This window comes from Tauraco erythrolophus, chromosome 7 (genome assembly GCF_009769465.1).
Source record: "Tauraco erythrolophus isolate bTauEry1 chromosome 7, bTauEry1.pri, whole genome shotgun sequence".
In the NCBI taxonomy this organism is placed as follows: Eukaryota; Metazoa; Chordata; class Aves; order Musophagiformes; family Musophagidae; genus Tauraco; species Tauraco erythrolophus.
Window position 1 is genome coordinate 47,742,538 of NC_141471.1, and position 21,920 is coordinate 47,764,457.

The 21,920-nt window shown below is 39.2% G+C and overlaps 1 protein-coding gene across 1 annotated transcript in view; it reads left to right on the top strand.

The window, feature by feature from the left end:
- The window catches only part of COL6A6 (collagen type VI alpha 6 chain), a 62,194-nt gene extending 40,549 nt beyond the window's left edge, over positions 1–21,645 (top strand). Inside the window, exons 16-32 of the mRNA XM_086615163.1 lie at positions 3,429–3,491; positions 4,263–4,325; positions 5,228–5,290; positions 6,853–6,915; positions 7,353–7,403; positions 9,396–9,431; positions 9,558–9,620; positions 9,939–10,001; positions 12,223–12,258; positions 13,137–13,173; positions 13,729–13,740; positions 13,852–14,339; positions 16,253–16,343; positions 17,474–18,145; positions 19,020–19,113; positions 19,308–19,579; positions 21,473–21,645. Of these exons, the coding sequence (XP_086471289.1) occupies positions 3,429–3,491; positions 4,263–4,325; positions 5,228–5,290; positions 6,853–6,915; positions 7,353–7,403; positions 9,396–9,431; positions 9,558–9,620; positions 9,939–10,001; positions 12,223–12,258; positions 13,137–13,173; positions 13,729–13,740; positions 13,852–14,339; positions 16,253–16,343; positions 17,474–18,145; positions 19,020–19,113; positions 19,308–19,579; positions 21,473–21,645 (2,340 nt within the window). The remainder of the gene's footprint in view (positions 1–3,428; positions 3,492–4,262; positions 4,326–5,227; positions 5,291–6,852; positions 6,916–7,352; positions 7,404–9,395; positions 9,432–9,557; positions 9,621–9,938; positions 10,002–12,222; positions 12,259–13,136; positions 13,174–13,728; positions 13,741–13,851; positions 14,340–16,252; positions 16,344–17,473; positions 18,146–19,019; positions 19,114–19,307; positions 19,580–21,472) is intronic.
- Positions 21,646–21,920: the final 275 nt, after the last annotated feature.

Below are 21,920 nucleotides of genomic sequence, written 5' to 3' on the forward strand. Positions count from 1 at the left end.
ATCTCAGTCCTCAAGTAGCGATTGTTTCAAAGTCTGTGCTAAAGCCCTGTTTCCTTTCTCAACATTCACAATATGAAAGTGTTTGGCCTGTAGAAAATATGCTGTTAGAGGACACCTGTAATAGTTTACTCAGTTTGATAAGTTTGGTATGTTTCTTCTGTTTTCAATTGTGGATGCAATATGTAAATTTAAGTGCTTGCTGTGTTCTTAATTCGACAAAAGGTTCATGATTTTTCATAAAACTTTTGCATGGATTGAATGCTTTTTTCTGCAACAGCAACAAGGATTTAAACTGAAGATCAAGTGTAAAATGTTAATAAATAACAGTAAGAATAACTGTAATGATGCAATATAGAACATAAGTTTCAGCAAAGGAAAAAGGCTACTGGGAGGGGTGTGGTGTCTTTTATGGTAATGAAATTTCTTCAGCAGCGCAGTGTTTGATTTGACTCTCATTTCTGGGCTTCCTGTCCCTCTCCTGTTGAGAGGAGCAGAGTTTTGGTATAACTTTATTGCTGTCTTCCTGTGTGCTGCAGCCAGGTAACACAGATTTTTTTTTTTTACATTTATGTTGATTCAAATTAATTTTTTGCTGGGAAATGACAGTCAGAAGTGAGAGTCCTGCAGGTTCCTTAAAGTACAGTCCAGCCACACTCCAGCTTGTGCAATACACAGATAGGCCGTGTGCTGAAGCCTCTGCCTCACTTGGTTTCTGAAAATCCCTATTTGGATTTCACTTTGAGAATCCAGAATTTTCACTGTCTGAGGTATCGCAGATAGGAATAGAATCTGAAAGATTTCGATACTGTATGCCAGCAGGGGAAAGCACCATGCTTTGGCTACTCACAGGGATCAGCATAACTTGAAAGAATACAAGCATTTTATAGTTACTGTTTCCTATTTCTATCTCAGAAATTCTTTACAGCCTTTATGCAGACGGAGGTTGGATTAGATGATCTCTAAGGTCCCTTCCAGCTTATGCCATTCTATGATTCTATGATTTTTAGATTAAAATACTGAACAAGATTCATCAAGCTTGCCTCTTAATTATTCCAGTTCTGGCTTAATAGCTCAGAAATCTATTTCTTAAGTAATTATGTAACTTTGTGCTTTCTTTTTTTTCCCCATTTGATTGCTGCTGAATTCTAAAAATCTTTGTTTGCGTTTTTCTGTCAGGTACCAGCAGAGAGAAATAATCCAAGTGAGCTATGAGAGTAACAGGACAAAAACTGAAGTCTGTGGAAATGGATTTATACTTTATCTTGTTGTGCTAACAAGCACAAGAACTCTGTGGTTAGAAAATAAGAATGTTCAACTTTAGTAAAATCAGAGAGTGTAGAATTAGCTGAACCTTTTGAGACAACCCTCTTCGTCTCCAAGGGGGCCCCTTCCCCCAGTGATGAGGCCACCCTCTAGTAATAGGGTAGAGAACAAGAGAGATGACTGAACCTCATAGCAACAGAGAACTGCCAGACTGTTTTCTTTTAAGTATTGATGTCCAGCTTTGACATCTAAAAGTATAACAAAAAATATTTGCATGGGTCAGTAGGCAATACAAGGTAGGTCCAAACTCATATTCAGAGCATAGCTTGTGTAAATAATCTGATCATTGAAGAGGTGTAAGAAGCAAATGGCAAAGAGTATTACCCTCTTCCGCCTTCCACATCTCCTGGAGGAACTAGATGGAACAGGAAACCCTGCAGTATGACACTGGCGTCCATCCTTGGGTGAGATTTTGAGTGTTGCGTTCTCCCACTGAGATCTCTTGCATGGCAGGATGTTGCAAAGCTGCCACAGGGCGTAGCTCTATCAGCAAAAGATATGAGAACTTCACTGTACAGGCTTCCTGGTGTCCTTAAGCCAGGAAGCAGAACTGTGTAGCCCTACTGTTTGCAGGGTCTTCAAGGGCCCTTCTGTGGACCACAGGATCTGGCTCTGTAAGGAAATATGATATGGCCAGTCCTTTTGGAAGAGGAAGGTTTGTGCTGAAATGGAATGGAAAGGAAATGAATGCCTCTTTCAGATAAAGGTAGATATTGATGGTGGTGTACTCAGGGACAAATAATCAAATTACAGGCAGTGAGCCAGAATTCACCCAGCTAAGGCCTAAGAACTTCTATCAGGGTTAGCTGTTAATAAAATGCGCTGAATAACACCATCGTCAACAAAGTTAATTTGCCTCACAGTCAGCCTGAACACACTGCTTTTCACCTTGAAAAGGACAGTTTTCCAGGACTTCTGGTTCAAATTATCTGTCATTTTTTGTAATAAAAGGAAGACTTAACTTTTTGAAATAGTTTAAAACAATAAAGCACAGCTGGCCATTCTTAACAGTCAGAAGTAGGCAGAAGGAACAGATAGTGTGGTGCAGCCTCAGAGAGGTGTTTGTCCTGGACAAAAACATTGCAGCCTGTGTTCTGAAAGCAAAGCAGAATAGTGAAAATGGAAAGGAGAGGTGTGAGAGAAAAGAAAAGGAAAAAGAAAAAAAAAAAGAACTCTTCTGGATTTGATTCAAAGTTAATTTAAGTAACTGAAAACTTTCTGTAGGTTTTGAATTCTGGTAGAGCGTGCCTAAGAGATGTGTCCATTTTCATTGTAGTCAGTGATTTTTTGTGTTGTGTGGGGGTTTTTTTTGCTATTGTTATCTTGCATTTCATTCATATGATGGAGAATGGAAGTACAGCCTTTTGAATGCAGTTTTCCTCAGGAGATCTTTTCCAGAACCATCTGTTTCTGAGACGTATGTTTAGAATTTCTCCAGTGAAGAGAGATCTCCAAGGCCTGGGAAATCTTGATGCTAATTGTCACCATTTTACTCAGTCCAACAGACAGCAAATATTTCTTATGGATGTCAGCTAAACTTGACTCATCCTTAGAGGCAGCTCTATGTAGATGGGAGCTGGAAAAGGAGAGTTTTTTCCATCATCAAGGAAGATTTGACTTGCCTCACTGAGTAACCAGAGAGAAAGATGGGAAGTATAAAGACATCTAATTCTAGGGTGAATTGTGAAGTCATGGTTCCCCCTCAGTCCTCCATGGGTAAGAGTGAAGGGAATCAGCTCCTGTGGCCCTGGCTTTATGACTTTTCTCATGGTCTCTGCAGCGGACAAGGGTAATGCAGGAATATTGCTGAGACCATGGTGTAAAATGCACTAAGCAAAATGCAAAGCAGATAGAACTGCCCTCTTGCGCTGCAGCTCTTATGTTCATTGTGTACCTTAAACAGAAAAAAAAAAAGCTACTCAACTCTTCTGCTTTTTAATTACATTTTCTTCAACAGGAATTTGGAGCTGCTTGAAAACTGCTTGAGAGCATTGAAAAACATTCCATTAACTGATACTCTGTGCGGATATGAAATTATCTGTTGATGTACATGTGACAGGTGTTAATTTGTTTGGTTTGCTTTTTTGTTGTTTTTGTTCTGGCAGGGTGAGCAAGGAGATCTGGGGGAAGCAGGTTACCCAGGAGACTCTGGTCTTCCAGGCCCACAGGTAGCTAAAAGAACTTCTGAGTTGTTTTTGTGTTAGCTATGGAGAAGGTGAGTTGTCAGTCTTGATCTTTTGTTTTTCTTTTGGAGTGCTTCATTTACTTCAACTAAGGAATATTGTGAGTAAGATTCTTCCCTGGCAAATCTCTTCTGTATCTCTGAGGAATGAAATGTGACAAGTTTCTTTTTCAGTTTAACTAACACATCTGTAGCTTACAGGATAGTATCAAGCAGATATCTTAAATTAATTCGTTAGAGATTGCTAGAAAGAAGTACATAAAATCTTTTTCATTTTTGAATGTACTGTATTTCCAGGGTGCATTAAAATGATATGCTATTGACAAAACCAATGAGGAAAGCTTTGTGTTTTAAAAATTTGCTTGGTGGAGTAATTTTGAAGAGAATTATGGTGGTAAACTGCTTACAGTAGCTTCTAGTTTTAAGATACTCTTACATGCTCTAAAGGAGCTCTTAACTTTAAGTTTTAAGATACAGGCATCTAGAGAAAGTGTGCCTAATTGATAGTGGGTTGCTTATGGCTCCCTTGGTATCTTAGACACTGCAGTGGCTCTCTGAATATGGCCCTCAGGCAGTGACCATCTCAGCTGCTTCACACAGGCAAATCTTTACAACCAAGCAGCCAGAAGTTTTCACCTCTGCATTAAGGCTTATGAAACAGGCACTTGGATTCTGGTCATTGGAGCAATCTGATCTTCATTGAAAGGCTGTCAGCATTCAACTGACTTTTTTTTTTTCAATGGCTTTTTTACATCAGGGCCCAAGAGGACTACAAGGGATCAGAGGACCTCCAGGACCACAAGGCATGCCAGGCCCTTTGGTTAGCTTTAGATAATATATTCCTGCTGTGCACATTAGGGCTTTTCATTCTCAGTGTTGATATTATTCTTATAAAGAGTTTTAAAAAAACTCACAGAAGGGAGAAACTGAGTATTTTTCAGTATAGTACCTAAGGAAACTGATATGCAGCCTCATACGATAAAATAACAGCCTTGAAAATAAGTTTAGGTGGGTGAACAGGAAATGAACTTCAGTGTTACCAAGCTTTTGCATGATGACAATGAAAAGCCTTAGCTCTAGATTACACTCTCAGTTCTATAGTATCAGGACTAACAGTGTGGCTTGCAGCATGTATAAATACAGATGTACAGTGGTGTAGTTGGGGGCAAAGTTAGATAATGGTCAGGCGTTTCATTAAAGTATGGCCTGTGAGATTTAGTGCTGGTGTATGATGAGGTTGTAACTATTGAGTGCTGCCTGCTGACCTTCTCACTTGTGTGATGCTGTTGATTTTGGGTCGTTTTATTCTGGAATTACACCAGTGGAGCTCAGGACCGGAATGTCCTACTCTGTCAGCCTTGGGCATCTGCTTCAGTCATGTAGTGATGCTCATGCTTACACATACATTTGTATGTGTGTGCATATATGTATTCATATTGTTTGTGCATATATGCATGTACTTATTAGGTGTATCTATGTAGACAGAAAATAACATTAATGTCATACTTAATAACATCTTGAGAATTTTAAAGCCATTGTACAGAAAACAGAAAGAACTGGAGTGATACTTTGACCAGTAGCTTACTGTGATCCTCAGAAGTCTGTTAATGTGCTAATATTTGTACTGATTCTATAATAACTCCAAGTGATAAGGAATCCTTGAGTACAATGAGGCCCTGATTTCTTCATTGGGCACCTTTTAACTGATGCTTTTGATTACAGGCTAGTCTGGGGGCCCCAGGTTCACCTGGCTCTGTGGGGAAATTAGGCGCAAGAGGAGCAAAGGTAAAGATTTTTAAGGTACCTAACTGCAGCAATCTAACTGTATCATTCTTTCAAGAATCTAACTGAAGAAGCATGAACTAACACTTGTGTTGTTCCTACGGAACATATGAAGAATGTTAAGTTTTATAGAAGTTCTTAGATTGCATAGGAAGGCAAGTGATATGTTCAAGATAATCTTACAGGTGTCAGAGCTATACTAAGAAGTTTTTAGTGTTACCATGACTGCTGTTCTAATTGCTGTTCTGGTCATTGTTCTCAGTGGGGCCTGGCTTCTCTCAAAATGTAGTAGTCCTGACCCTTGGCGCTTGTTCTATGATTCCTAGAATCTGTCCAATCCATTGAAAGTATTTACCAGTTAATCACAGAGTATCTCAAGTTGGAAGGGACCCATGAGGATCATTGAGTCCAACTCTCTGCTCCTCACAGGACTACCTGTGACTAAACCATATGACTAAGAGCATCGTCCAGATGCTCCTTGAAGTCTGACAGGCTTGGTGCCATGACCACTTCCCTGGAGACCTTGTTCCAGTGACTGACCACCTTCTCAGTGAAGAACCTTTTCCTACTGTCTAGTCTGAACTTCCCAGTTTGATGAAGCATAGCTGCTTATTTTAACCTTTTTGTTCTAAAGGTTCCTAACCACTCCAAGGAACCTTGACTGTTATGACATCTATTATACAGGAATTAATATGTTGAGAAGAACTAAAGGTACATCAAGTTAAACAGAAAGGCTTGTACTGATCGGTGGTCCACATTACGGTTCATTTACTTATAATAATCCTTTACTTTCGGTAATGTGCATTGATATGGGAGACTTAATAAAAATAACTCATTTTAGGTGTTGTTGCATCTTTGCGTCTAAAAGGCATAAATACCAGTGAGCTGAGCCTTTCAGTCTCTTCGAAGGGTTATTACATCCAGTATAGTATTACGTTCAGTGACAGAGAGGTATCGGAAGGTCAAAGTGCTACTGTGAGAAGAGTCACTGTGTGAAATTGTACAGTGAAACAGTGGCAAAAATTAGGAAGAAACATAGGGATTTAATCCATCACACATTCCATTTTCTCAATCTGGCTTTCTGCTGTTTAATGTTGGAGTTCTCATTAGAAGAAAGTGAAAACCAAAAAAGGAAGTGAAGAAAAGAAAACTTGCAGGAGGACTAAGAGCCGAGTGCAGACAGCCTGTCTGAGAAATATTGTCTGCTATCAACAGATGCTTCAGGCTCATAGAATTCCAGGCTATGTCCCACTACCATTAATATAACTTCTTCCGGAAAACACTCTGTTCACTGTTAATTCTGTATAACAATGGGATTTTTATTGAATGAAGACCTTTGGGGTTTAGCTGCATGAATGTTAAGTACTTCACAGTTCCACTGCAAGGAACCTTTCTTGAAACATGCTCTGTAATGGAAACATGGTCTGTAATGGAATGCTTTTGACTGGCATCAAGTAGTCCATAAAATGTATAAGCACGCTTCAGTCTAGCAGAGAAGTATGCGTTTCAGAGAGAATTCTCCTGAATGAGCCAAATCAATGCCTCTTATGTTTCAATTATAACAGGGTGAACCTGGTGACCCTGGAGAGAAGGGCTCAGTGGGACCAGCTGGACAGAGAGGCATGCCTGTGAGTCTTTCTGCCCTAATTCAGGGCCCCTGTAGTTTAATACCCATCCATCTGAATCAGTAGAGTTAATTCCCTTCCATTTTCTCTGTTTTATACAATTAAAAATATTTCACATTTGGTTCTTCATTTCCTTATGGATGCTAGATTTCTTGTGGGCTAGAGAGAATATCTTTTCCCTCAGGTTCTCTAGGAGACAGAGAATATGCTAGAAGTAAGTCACAAAGTGGAGAGGAACTGTGGCCTTAATCCTTGTATTCTCTCTACAGATTTTGCCACCATTTGCTCCTGGTTTTAGACTGTTGTAATAGCTCACCCTGCTTCATTGGTCTTAACAGCCTGGACACTCCATTGTAATGAGAGGTCTTTATTCCAAACTCGTTGGATGTGAAACTAATCCTCTATTAAAAGCTAACTCATGATATATTCAACCTATGCAGGGTATGGATGGCAGAGATGCATACGGTCCTGAAGGAAGCAAAGGAGCAAAGGTGAGTGCTTAGAGACATCCTGTCGCGTCAAATGTCGAATCAAGCATGACCATCTATATTTCATTCAAGAGAAACGTAAGACATGGCCACAGTGCATTTCTGAGGTTCAGTAAGAGGCTTAGCCTTCCCACAACCATCCACGTGCGGAATTCTGCAATAGGATAGTCTTTTGAGAACCACTCTCTCTTATTCTTTCCCTTGATGTGTGTATGTGTGTATATGGATATGGGGGACTGTACTTCTTGGAGCACACAGTGCTTTCTCCCCACTTCAGTCTGCTTGACTAGCCGCTCTTGTTGGCAATATTGGTGGGCCAGTCACCTTGGACTCTTTTACAGAGGAGGAGTTCCTTGGCTGCCTAGGTGAGGATGATATTTTCCAAACATCTTCACTGTTTTAATGTGAAGTATTCTTCCTTATGCTCCTGTGGTCATCAGTAAGATCTGAGGATTAACCTCTGGATTGCTACATTTTTAGGAATTCTTACCATTCCTTTCACAGTCCTGGAAGAAATAGTAGTGAAATACCTACTTCTCTAAACACATACAAGAATCCAGCTAAAATAAGAAGTATACAGAAAGGATGAGGTCAGGGTCATGGCACCAGTGGCACCAATGAGTCAGTCCGTGAGCAGAATGGTCAGGACGGTGGAAACAGCTGCTATTCTGTTTTCAAAGCATTTGTGTGCTGTTACAGTACTAGTCCTTCCGGTTGCTTGTGAAAGAGAAGTGGTCCAGTGGATCTCACTGGAGGCTCATCTGTCTCACTCGCCCTTTTTGTGGGAGAAGCAGAGTACTGCAGAAGCTGCAGAAAAGATATGAAAGGCTTCCCAAGAGCCTCTCCAACTGATGAGCTCCTTTTTTTAAAATGGCTTTTTATTAAAATGACCCTTAATGCTTCTTATTTATCCTGTCTCTTTTCTTACCTTCTTAGCCCCAACAATTTCCTTTGATGGGAGAGTTTCACGGGTTACACATAGGTTACTTGTAAGACTAGTTCTTTTGACCTCTTGGAATCTCCCACTTGTTCATTTCAGGGAACATCTTCCTTGTTATGGGAAATGAAGAAAAAAAGGTTTCTGCTGAATGTTCTTGTCATTATTCATTGTTTTAAAGGATTGATTTAAACTCCTTCTTATACACTGATGTGTCTGCCCAAGGTTTGGCAGGGCCTGAATTAAAACAATTAATAAAAACAAACAAAAAGCCAATTCATCCCAGAATAGTGGTCCAGAATTGCTTTCCCCTGATAGCTAAGAAAACAGCCTTTGGTATAAGTTTTACTTAAGGTTGCTATGAATTATACAGGTTCGTAGTCACATTATGCTTTCTTAGCTATGTGAGGCCTGTGTGCATGTAATTTTCTAGAAATTGTGGGATAAAGTCATGTGATGTTTGACAAACATGTCCACTTTCCTAGGAAGAAACTCTTAAAGACATACGTAAGTAGTGTGAATTCTGATAGTTACTCTAATGCCAAAGATACACTTTGGTTCTGATTGATCTTCGTGAGAGTTCTCCGGTTTCTCATAAATGAGCAAAGAACACACCAAAAACTGAAGTAACTGAAAACAATGATGTGGCTTCCAATATGCCAACGAAATATTATGGTATCACGTTTAGTACAGAGCATGCAATGTTTTGAAACTGCATTCAGACACTGAGTTCTGAATGTTATACTTATGATCACTGAACATGAATTCCGCTGTATGTTACTAGGAGGTCTAAACAAGTTTTGATAAAACACTTGTTTGAGACACGGAATACTTTCGAAAAATTCAGAAGCTGTTGGAAATTTTTAAAATACTCTTCCTTTAGATGAACAAGGTGTTAATCTAAAATGATGTTTAGAACAGAATAGTATTTACTGTTACTTGATCAGGGTGGAATGCTAAGAGTAATTTTGAAATTCTTTTTGGTTTAAAGACATCAAACGCGAAGCAGATCATAAAGCTCTAGATTCTTAGGAAGTCTTTGTCCTTTCTTTTGGTAGGGAGAATCTGGATTCATAGGATATCCTGGTCCAGAGGTATGATTAAATAGGCATGCTTGCTTTCTTTATGTCTTGTTTTGCATTTTTCTTGTTTAGAAGTGGTTCTCTGTCTTTGTCTGTCTTCTCCTTTCCTGTAAAGTTCTGGATTTCATTAATTTTCAGGGAGAAGATGGAGACCCAGGCGTTCCAGGAGCTGAAGGACCCAAAGGAGTTAGGGGTAGAAGAGTAAGAACAATAAATCTGTTAGCTTTGTGAAGAGTTCTATAAGCAAAGCCCTTATGTCTTAAGTGTTTCCTTATCAAAAATTTTTCAAATTGGTTCCTACTCTGATCTTTTATTGTTATATCCTCGTCAAGAGGTTTTGAGAAAATGCAAGTCTACATCTTTAGAGATGTTCATTCCTAATAATTCTTAGAGGTAGTATTCTGTCTTTATATAAATGCAGGATCCAACTCACAATAAGGTTATAGAGGTTTTTCTCTGCTGAAGTTCTGCACCTGTGTGTGCAATTATAAAGAATAAAACTTTTATTTCTATTTTTAGGGTAATGCTGGCACACCAGGTTCTCTGGGAGATCCAGGGGACCAAGGGCCATCAGGACCTATGGTAATATTTTTTTATTTTAAAAAAATCACTTTTAGATTGCTCTTAAACTTGCTCTTAGATTAATGGAATGTATAATAATGTTTCATATAGTAAACGATGCTTAATCAGCCTGGCAGTTGTATAGAGTTACGTCTTGCCTGTGGATGTGTGTGCACAAGAGCACCTGGTGTTGGAAATGGAACTGCAATGATGCAATGCAGGGCAGAATTTCTTCCATGGCATTTGGTATTGTCTGTTGGCTGGGTAAATAGCTTTTTAAAAAAGAAGAGAGTACTAAAATGTAGAACTGGATTGTTCTGCTGAAAGCCAATGTACTTTTTCATTTAAAGAGAAAAGCCATTTAAAATCAGACTTGCCATAACAGGCACTTAAAGCTTAAATTGGCTGTAGCCTGTTAATCCTTTTAATGTACTTTTCCAGTGTCTGTGATCTGCATTTTATATAACAAAAAGTTTTATTCTCTACTTAAACAGGGGAAACGATCATGGATTTCAGTGGGATTGAGGACTAACATTGTAGGCAGTTAGGAAAATCCCTGTCTCTATCTTTATCTTGCAGCAGTTCTGTGAATCAGCTCCATGGTGACTAGAAATGATCCCTACTGTTAATTATTTTCTTGTTAAACTTTCTTAAACTTACTTTTTTAGTATAAATGTGGAACACTATTGATAACAGTATCTTTACCTGTATAACAAGGCCCATGGGATACATGCAACTTAGAAAACAAATATTATTCTTTTTGTCATTACACTGTGCTGGTCAATGAGTGTACCTGGCCCGCTTCATGTTATGATGCTGGGCACAAGAACGGCCAAGAGTACTGGCTGGAATGCATTGTCTCCCTGCTGCTTGGCTGCTCACATAACCTTACAGACAGACAGACCTTGTGTGCTGATGAGCCAGGTAACTGTTGGCCTTGCCAATCCATAGTCCAAGAAGTCTTCAGAGATATTTCACCTCAGGACCTCCTCTTCAGATGTAGAAGTGAGAGTGGAGCTTGGGAAGTATGGGCTTGGTGGGACTATTGTAGTAGCAGTGCATCAGTGAAGTGGGAAGTGGAAGAGAGAGGGATGCAAGAAGGGATACAGATAGTATGCAGGGTCAGCCAAAACAGGCCTATTTTACCCATCCTTCCTGACTTGGTGGCATGATTATCCATACGGGTTAAGTCTGCACAGCTCAATCACCACTACTAAGCTGCTGCAAGTAGCATTCATTAGGACTCAGGCATTTCAGAGTTAACTCTTGCTGAACAGTAACAAAGAAGAACTGGGACCTGCTAGGAAACATAAGAAGATAAAAGTATGGAACGGCTGTGGTGGTTCTAGCAGCAAGACAGCAGAGGAGATGAGGAAGGTAGCTCAGGCAGGAGGTGGAGGAATGGAAGGTTAGTTGGAGAGGGAAGGAACAAATATGGAGATGGGGTTGTAATTTGAGGATGTAAGGAAGCGTCTGATTTTGGTAAATGGTAGTGTTACAGTAGAGAGAGGCTAAGGTAAAAGTTGTGGCATGTGGAATTCAAATTTTTCTGGTGTGTCTCACTGCAGCCACCTGTGAGTAAGTAAAAAATTTTCAGTAATCTTGCTATGCATCTGAATTGCACATGATGAAAACTCTCAAGCTGCCTTGAAAAAAAGTTCTTTTCCATGTATTTTATTCCTTTTATGAAGATTAAACAATTCTTTTATTTTGAAAAAAGATGCTTAGAATTCTGGCATTTGCTCCAGCTCCCAAGGAGAAGGCTGCAGAGTAACCAAAGTTAGCTAGACTGGTTGAGCAATTGTGATGTGTGTATCATCTGCCAGATCTCTGGAGGAAGAACTGTGGGGATTGTGCCCTGCAAGAGAGGGCAAGCCTATCATGCATCAGAGGTTGCAAAGGATGTTAGGTGTAGATAACTCAACCACAGCGCAGGAATTGCTGTTTAGAAAGGAAATCCAATTCTGAATTATACTGGTTCTCAAGGGCAAACATGTATTGAAGATTTTTAAAACCATTAGGGAAAGTGGACTGAGAAATAGGTCTGAGAAGTAGCTTGCAACTCTATTTGGAACAATTCCACAGAAATCCGTGCTGGGAACTGATGTCTCCTCATATTTCAAATTCACAAATGGTTGTCAGGGAAACACTGTATGCCTACATTTTCTTTGAGCTACGGAGTCATAGGTGGAAATACCTTATTAGGGTCTGATTTTCTGGACCTGTGTTTAATTTGTTTCAGGGTGCCAAGGGACCAATGGGCACCATTTTAATGGAAGTAAGTAATCACCTTACAGCACGCTGCATGGAATTAACAGTTGTAGTCTTTCATTTATAAGCACTGACTGCACTGAGAGCACAATTAGCTGTTATAAAACAGTGTCCTTTTCAAATACTTGTCAGAGTGCGGTGGGTTCTTGTGTTCTGCAAATAATCAAGGAATGAGAAGTAATTATCCGTATGGATTAACGCCATGTCCAAACTTCTACAGACTGTTGAACTGTTAATATTCCTTTATCTGTTTATCTGTTTCTTCATTCACATCAGTTTACACACCAGCTCAGGTTTAGGGTTACTTTTCACCTTTTCACCCTCTTGTAAAGGAAGATATTTCCTCAGCAACAACGGTTATTCCTCGCTGGGAATAGCAGGGCGGGATTTCTTCAGAATCCTAATCTCCTATAAGAACACTTCTGAGTAAAGGCTCCATCTAACCCTTGCATGGACAACTGCCTGCAGGCAATACTGTCGCAGGTGTGTTCTATGTCCAGAGGTGGTCCTCTCATCATTTGTGGATCTCTCTCTTCCTGTTTGAGTTGCTATTGAAATGCCTGTTCTTCTGCAGAAGTGCCATTGCCTGGTGACCTCCTAGATCAGATTATTACACAAAATAAAGAATGGATAAGTGGTTTCTCTAGAGCATGATTGCGTGCCAAACACAGCATGTCTAAGAAAACCCCTTAGTTTCTGCAGCAGGGGCAGAGCCCCTGCACTATTTGAAATAGAGAGGAATTGGAATGTGTGATTCTGGTTTTACTGTAACGACAGTTAGTTCAGGAGCTGGGATATGGCCTTCAGCTCAAACCAATAGTAAGATTCCCAGTCTGGGATGGTCTGGGGTTTACCATTAACTGCTTTTTTGTTTTGCTTCTGCAGCCTTGTGAACTAGTGAATTTTACACGAAAAAACTGTCGTAAGTAGAGAGTATCTTCTTTTACCTCTGATTCCACTTAGTCACTCTTCTTAAATGGAATAGCCTCCACTGGAAACCCTGTAGACTTGTAATTTGTATCTGGATTCAGTTTAATGATGACTGGTAGTTATTAACTGTGAGGGGTTTTCAGCAGGTGTATGAAACAGGCTTACACTTTTTGCTTATTTTTCCTCTCTCTTAATTACAAAAACTGTAACACATGTCTCTTCCTCATTTAATATTAAACTGATTCTTTGGCACTGTAGCAACCCTTCTTTGTAGAGTTCTCTGAGAGAAAATGATATTTGTATATCACCTGTCCTCCATATTTGAAGTGTTTGTTCTCTCTGACTTGTGTGCTCAGCAGAACCCAGAACAATTTCTTTAATTCTCATCCAGTAAAATTGCACTATTTTGAGTATCTGATTGTGCAAGAGGAGTGTTATCTCTGTTAGTTGTCTGAGCTTTGGATCAGGCTCTTTAGTGAAAACAAGTGAATATATTAATGAATTTGAGTCCAAAATAACTTATTTGATTTCCATCTCTTCATTTTAGCTTGCTCATCAGGTAAGCCCATCTGGCCTCTGCATGTCTATTCTTTTATAGACTTGGAGAAAAAACTAACAATAGTTGAATTGTGGAAAGGTTCTCACACAAATTTCTTATTTCACTGTACAGACACATGTCCAGTTTATCCAACTGAAGTGGTGTTTGCCTTCGATATGTCTGAAGATGTTACGCCAGCTGCATTTGAAAGAATGAGGAACATTGTTATGTTATTGCTGAAGACTGTTAAGATTAGTGAAAGCAATTGCCCAACAGGCGCTCGTGTCTCCGTTGTTTCTTTCAATACCAATACGCGCTATCTCATCCGATTCTCAGAATTCCAAAAAAGCAACTTGCTGCTACAAGCTGTCCAAAGAATACCACTAGAGAGGTCCACTGGAAAACGTAATATTGGAGCAGCCATGAGATTTGTTGCAAGAAATGTCTTCAAACGTGTTCGTCAGGGCATCCTCACAAGGAAAGTTGCCCTATTTTTTGCCAATGGTCCATCACAGAACGATGTTGCCATCAGCACAGCTGTACTTGAGTTAAGTGCCTTGGACATCACTCCAGTGGTTATTGCCTTCAATGAAGTGCCAAATGTCAGACGTGCCTTCTTGGTAAGTATATAGGCTATAGAAAATTGAGTCAGTCATCCGTTTGCTTAGTATCTACTAGTATTTGAGTAAAGCGTGTTCTCAAGCCAGTAAGTTCCACAGGAACTGCCCAAGCCCTTATTAGAAAGGGGTATGTTAAAGGTTACTATTTTAACAGAGAAACACTGATAACGCTTAACCATAACGATCACCATCTGATCTCTTTGTGCACGTGAATTATTTTTGACTTGTGCTTGTAGGCCAAATCACAGAATTTCAAGAACATTGTGTTAATTTCGCTTGGTTACCTATGCCATTTCTCTTCTGATGCTGTGACATGTACTAACCATTTAATTACCAAACTGTGACCCTAGTTTCTAGAAAAAGTTGTAGCAGAAGGCTTGAAGTACACCATTTTTTTTTCAAAAGAAAATTAAATTAAGCAAAACCCCTTTCGATAGCTGTATTGACATTAGTACAGGAGAAAATTAACAACTTTTGTTTTGAAATACGACTGCATATAAAAAGATAGTAAACAAAAAAGCAATCCATTTTACTGGGTACCAAAGGAAAATGATACTACGTTTCTTTAAAGTTTCATAAAATGTATTCCATATTCTCTCTCTTTTCAATTTATTTTTGTATCATCTGTGCTCAGTTTTAACTTTTTTGGAAATAAATTTCTTCCAACTGCGCTTTCTTCAAAACTATCCTTATAGAAGGAAACTATGTTTACTTACATGTGACAAAAAGTGCAAAACTTGGAGTCTAAGTTCTGCTCTAGTAGCACCCAAGTCAGACCTTTAATCTTCGTATGACATTAATTCCCATGCAGCCTCATGTCTATTAGTCAATTTACATGTTTGTCTGGCTGAATGTTAGTTTAGCAGAATGCAAAAATTCTGCTGGCATATGAGATGGAAGCTCATAGTTTATTCACTGGGTTGCTCCAGTATTTTGTTTACTTAGCATAAGCAGATTACGAATCCGAATGCATGTGATGACATCTGGTATATACAAGGGTGCCAACTTTCCATAAATTAGTTTTCAGAATAGAAAAACTTAACAAAGCTACTTAACAGGGGAAAGGCAAAAAAATTCACTGCCCAGCTCTCCTTTATGGTTACAGTGATGGGAAGGCAACCAGCCTCACCACCACCCCCCAAGAAAATATAAGCTCCCTTTTTTTTTCAGGTGGACTTCTGCCCTTGCAGTTTGAGAGGTGGTTTAATCTTCATGATCCTACCAGCCTGTAGCCAGAGATACTTACTGGCTTTGGTTAGTTTGCTTTAGGAGCCTCAGTTTGGAGATCACTTAAACAGTCATTGCCAATTCTAATTCCTTTCAAGAGTCCTGTCTGTAACATCCTTTACAGGCATGAATCAGAAGTTAATTGTGTTGTGTGTAGCACACACAAAGCTTAAGTTTAATGCAAAGACGTAATTATTTCATTCCTCACCATTTTAGCTTATCCATATATATGGTTCATTTCCTGCAATATCATGGTATTTTACAGCTGGTTTTACTTATCTTAGTCCGCAAGGAAATGTTTTTTCCCTTGAATCACATTTGGTTGGGGTTGGGTGGTCAGTGAAATTGTAGGATGTTGGATCTTCTTCAGGGTTCCTCAAGCATTTTGGTGATCAGGTCTACTGGGAAGATTGTCTTCAGCTGATCACAGGTAACGCGTAGGTTTTTCTAATGCTAGAATTTTGTCTCTCAAGAAACACATCTTCACTGTAGGAGGATTTCTCTTTGTCTCAGAAAGAGCTGAAATAGGAGATGCTGCCCATTTCTCTCTAGCACCCTACTAAGAAAAGAAAAAAGGTGATAGCTCTTCACTGGCAAAAAAAAAAAAATAGTAGTAGTCTTAATACCTTTTACCTGTGCTTTACCTATCTTTTTAATGTTACTTTTGTGTCTGCTTTAAAACATAGATTGATGATACTAGAAGATTTCAGTTATTTGTTTGGGAAAGACAACAGGATGAAAGTTTGGAGAGCATCACATATTGTACACTTTGCTTTGGTAAGACATTTTACAAATTCCAGCTGTTGCATTGGTCTTTTTACCTTTTCAATAACAAATCCTAGAGACTTTTTTTAGTTTGCAATGTGGTGTTGGGGAGTTTTAATGGTACCCCTTAAATACGTTTGTGCTTAAATATAGAAAAGAATATTTTATGAACATTGGGCAGAGTCCTGCTGCCCTAAGTGGTTCTCAAGGAGTCCGCAAAGATGCGTTAAAAGCTGATTCCTTATGTATGCTTGCACTGGCAGCGATCCCGTGAGTGGTTGTGTGAGGCGACAGCCCAGCTCTGCTGGCCAAAGGTAGCCCCTGAGTGCTCCCATTCCAGGATGGCTGCAAGACAAGCTGTGGCTGTTTCTTGTGGTCACCAAGAGAAACTTTGCGCCCTTACAGGGAGTTGCTGTCTCTGGCATTCCTGTGTCCAGCCAGTTTAACCCTTTCTGCAATTGGGCCTTCTTGCCTTCCATGCCAGATCATTCCTTGGTTACAGATTACTACTGCTGAGAAATTACAATTTGTATTTCCTCTTCAGTGGATGGTAAGAATTAGAATCTCCAAACCACAAAAGCTGTTTAATTAGTGGCTGTCTCAGCTGTGTGAAATGAATTGCTATGTTTGACATTTCCTTTTTTTATGGAAATGCACTTAAAATAGCATTATGATTCTGGGAAACCAGGCTCATTTAATGTTAATTCTACATTGTGAGGAGGGGAGAAGCTACTAAATGATAATATTTCAGAATGCTGAACAATGATCTGAGATGGAAATAGTTTGTTCCAGTGTCCTTTACAATGTTTGGGTTTCAACAGAAGAAAATTTCTCAAAGAAACTCCTAGCTGTTAAGTTTTACCTTATTAATATTTTTTGCTCTTATGCCTGAATAATTTCCAATGGTATCTCAAAACCTTGTTCAGGACGACTCACTGGTTGCTCCTTACTACAATAACAAGATTTCAAGTTGCCCAACCAATTTTTTTTTTTTTTTTAAATCAAAATTTAAGAAAACTAAAATAGATGAATAGGACTGTGTGATTCCCCGCGCGCTCCCCCTGCCCCCCCCCCCCCCCCCCCAACTATTGCTTTTGTTGTATTGCTAAGTAGTTTGCTGCCTGTTGACTCTTCCTCTCTAGATAAATGCAAACCAAGTACCTACTGTGAGGTGCCTTTTTCTCCTCCTGTTCTGATGGATATGGATATCACTTACATCATAGACAGCTCTCGCAGCATCAGCAGTGAAGAGTTTCAGAGAGCCAAAGACTTTGTGAGCAACATGCTAGATCAGTTTGTTGTTTCCTCACAGCCAAACGAATCGTATGGAGGCATCAGAGTGGCACTGGTGCAGCAGGCTCCCAGGGGCTTCCTGCCTGACAGAAACCAGACCCCTGTGGCCTTGGAGTTTGATCTAGTCACATACAGCAATAAAGATTTGATGAAGAAGCATATCGAAGAGTCTGTTCACCAACTGGAAGGGCCATCAGCCATTGCTTCTGCCCTACAGTGGACTGTTGAAAATGTATTCTTTAAAGCCCCCCAACAAAGAAAACACAGGATCATATTTGCAATAGTTGGAAGCAAAACAAGCACGTGGGACAGAGAGAAGCTGAGAGAGATTTCACTCGGAGCCAAGTGTCAAGGTTTCACCTTGTTCACTCTTGCGCTTGGCAATGATGTGAGTGACAATGAGCTGATGGAGCTGTCAAGCTCCCCCACAGACCAGCACTTACTGACACTGGGCAGGGTTTCAACATCTGAGGTGGTATATGCTCAGAGGTTTAGCCGGGCGTTTCTAAATCTTCTGCAACGTAAGTAGCACACAACAGTGTTTGCTTAAGTTAAGGAAAAAAAGATAGATGCTGCATAGAAAAAGCAGTCAGTGTATATGTGCTGTCATTCAGTTTCTAGTCATAATTTAGCTGGCAAATCTTTCATCTTTAGTGTGCTGCACATGCTGGACACTAAGGGAAGTGCCAGTAATGACAGAATAGCATTATATTCTAATTGTGCCCTAGGCCAAGATCTTAAGTAGATTTTTTTTCCCTTAAGTTTGTATTTAACGTATGGCTTTGACTCCACTTTCGCTGAAGAAAGACCCTTCTTTAGCCAAGAGAACACAGTTATATTCCTGATTTAGGCCTACGTTTCTCCTCTGACCATTGGTCGGTCCAGATTTACTGAGCTGTTTAAGCCTATTCAGGCTTTGGGGCAGGTACAAGTTTTAACATTTAGCAAATTTAGCGTTAACCTCTTTTTGCTGCAGTTATTCCTCCTATGTAGAGCAGAAAAAGAACTTCACTTTTCAAGACACGTTCATGCAGATTAGCAGTGCTTTGAAATGCAAATAAGAATATCAAGAAGGAAATTGTCAGTGATTTAAAATCCTCATCAGAAACATGTACTTAGAGATGTCAAAGTTTCCACAGAAGGATAAATAGTGTACTACAGAGCAAGGCAAAAACATAACAGATTGGTTCAGGAGTCATTCTCATTTAGCTGATCTCCAACATAATTTAAATTTTCCTGGACATAGTGCCAGTCACTCTAGATATACGGTATGTTGCTTATTGGAAGATGCACACTCCAGCTGACAACAAAAAAATAATGTAATGCTTTTTATTAAGTGTACTGGGATTTGGAGGACTTCAAACCTCACCCATGGTATCTGTGCTTTCCTCACAGAAGAAATGAACAGTTATCCTTCACCTGAACTTCAAGAAGAGTGTGAAAACTTAGATCAGGGAGACACACAACAGCAAGTGTCTATGATTGAAAGGTTTGGAATTGCCTATTAAACTTTTTGAGTGTGTACCTCTGAATAGTAGTTATATTCAAAGTAGTTTTAATAGAAACCATATTAGGATCAAAAATTTTTTTCATCGTATTCAGAACGAATGAACCAGATGCATTTCTCAAGGCCATACTGGTGCTTAAATACTTACTTTTTTTTTTTTCCCCTCTCCTTGGAAGGGTGCCTTTTCCTGGAACTGATGAAACTGGTTATGGTCATGGTTTAGAAGACATTGAAAGAACTGAAAGTAGAGTCCTGAAGAATATTAGAGATTCCACCACAGAACCTGTATATACAATGCCAGAAATGAGATATGATTATGAGGAGAATGCGTATTTCACAGAGGAAGATGCTGAAGGAGAAAAGCCACAAGAGTATGGTGAAGCTCAGGAGAAGAATGAGGAAAGCTTAGAGGCAACAGTAGAAAGTAGAGCTGCCTATAGCGATTATGGTATGATTTTGGAATATGAAAATCTTTTTTAATTCAGTAAGACCATAGATTGTGAAAGGCTCAGTTGAATATTTACGCAGTATGAAGCACTTCCATTGCTTACGTTTTCAAAAGTGTTTCATCACGTATGTTTGTATTCAGTCCAAATCAATACAATAAGAGTTTGTAATTAAAAGCTGAACTGCAGGTGTCATTATGACTTTAGCTTTGATTTGTAGCTTTTTGTAATAATATAATGTAAAGTTTTAATCCCCTTTACTAAAACAGCTGATCATTTTAAATCCCCAAGTTGCACTATGATTACTGAGTTACTCCTGCTGCTAACTTAGCTCTACATGGAGGAACTAAATATGACTCTGATACTGTCTGTTCCTGTAGGAAGAACAGGATCCCTTGGCAGAGGTATCCTATCAAAATATATATTCATGTGTTTTACTTTGCTTCCTAATTATGCATTTTGCTTTGCAGATTTGCTGTTGATACAATAGATATGGGAAGCTGAGTGAGAGATAATTTGTCACCAACCTTCTTTTAACATTATTGAGTGTTTTTATTGTTTAGACTTCAATTAGAGAGAATTTCTGTGAAAAAAGAAAATGCAATGGTGTCTGCATCGCTTTGCATGTGGTAGCGCATTGTTACAGCTGCCATCCCTTTGTTTTTCATCCCTCTCCACTCAAAAATGATTCTGGGAATGTCTGGTAGCCCCATCCCTTATGAGAGAGGACCAATGCTTTTGCAAAACTGTTTTAATATTGAATCTTTAATAGCTAATTTACCTCTGGGAACGCCATACATCCACAGTGCATGAGAGTTGCTCAGCACAGATGGAATTGGTCTCGTCTCCTAACTGCACGTGTACAGTCTTGAATCAGTGCTCCCATTAACCAGTTCATGAACTCTCTGGTCACACAGAAAATTCAATAGCATGAAGATATATTAGTGTTTATACTTTACAAATGAAATATTTCCTGTGAGGAAGTAATCATTGTGAGGAAGGGTCATTGCACTGATGTTGTGAGCAGTGACCTACGCTGCTTATGGGAAATGTATGAGCTGCCATCCCCGATCCTGAGTTGCAATTAATGACCCAACAGTTTACTTCTAAAAACATGTAGCATAGTTCCAGAACATGCCTTTTGAAAGATGTATTTTGTACTGATCTATTGCTTGAGATTGTTTTTCATTTTAAATCTTTAGGTTGGATAGTTTTATCAGTATTTTGCTTTAGTTCTCAGTGCTTCCCCTTCGATATTGTGCAGATACCAAAGCCTAGAGCTGCCCTTCTGACGTCATTTGAGTAACTCCGAGTTTATATGTGTGAAAGCGGATTAGATCTGTACTTGCTGAATACCAGATTGCTATAAAGTATGCTACTCTAACCTACTTTTCAGCTAATTTATGCAATTCAAATCTGTGTTAATCTGGGATTTGGCTAAGAGACTATAATGGATAATGTAACCATCTATGTATGTTCATTTATGAAATTTTACGGATGGATACCAGTATAACAAGTTGGAATAAAGAGAGACATTCTGAAAAGCTTTGTTTACCTAGTCTCTATAGACCAGGTATAATCATTTTACAATAATTTTAGAAAAGAGTCTCTATTGGAAGACTAAAGATCTTTTAGCATTCCTTCTGTTAATGCCACTGAAAATCTGTTTGTTTCAGATGTTCTTTCTGGTTAAATCAATCATAAGCAGAGGAGCTTCAGACCACACTGGCACTGCGGGTTTGTGTATGAATGCTTAGCGAATCTTTGTAAGACCTTGAATGTTGGCTACCTCTTTCATCTGCCAGTTTGCACTGAATGTTACTTTTCCCTGAAATTACAATGCTGAGAAGGGTGGGTCTGTCTTTCATTAAATCTGTCTTATTTCCCTTTTCCAGATGCATGTGACCTTGTTCAAGATAGTGGAGAATGTCAGAATTACCTTCTGAAGTGGTACTACGACAAAGAGCAGAAAATGTGTGGTCAGTTCTGGTATGGGGGCTGTGGTGGCAATAAAAACAGATTTGAAACGCAAGAAGAATGTAGATTCTTGTGTATAGAGTCTTCCTAGTGCAGAGATACTTTAATTCTTCAGTTAAACTCTTAGAGTGATGGCGAAAAGGGATTGAAAGAAAAAGCTTTACATAGCCACTCATCTCCTACTTCTTGATTGTGAAGTTATTATCTAGTAACTTAATAGTGAAAATAAAATTAAATCTATTTCTCAATTGATCTTACAGAACATGTTGAGTACTGAGAAACTTCTGTTAGCCAACAGTATATTGTTTAAAAGGGGTAAAAGTATTGAAACTTGACTTTCTTCCAGGGATACCAAAATGCGGACTT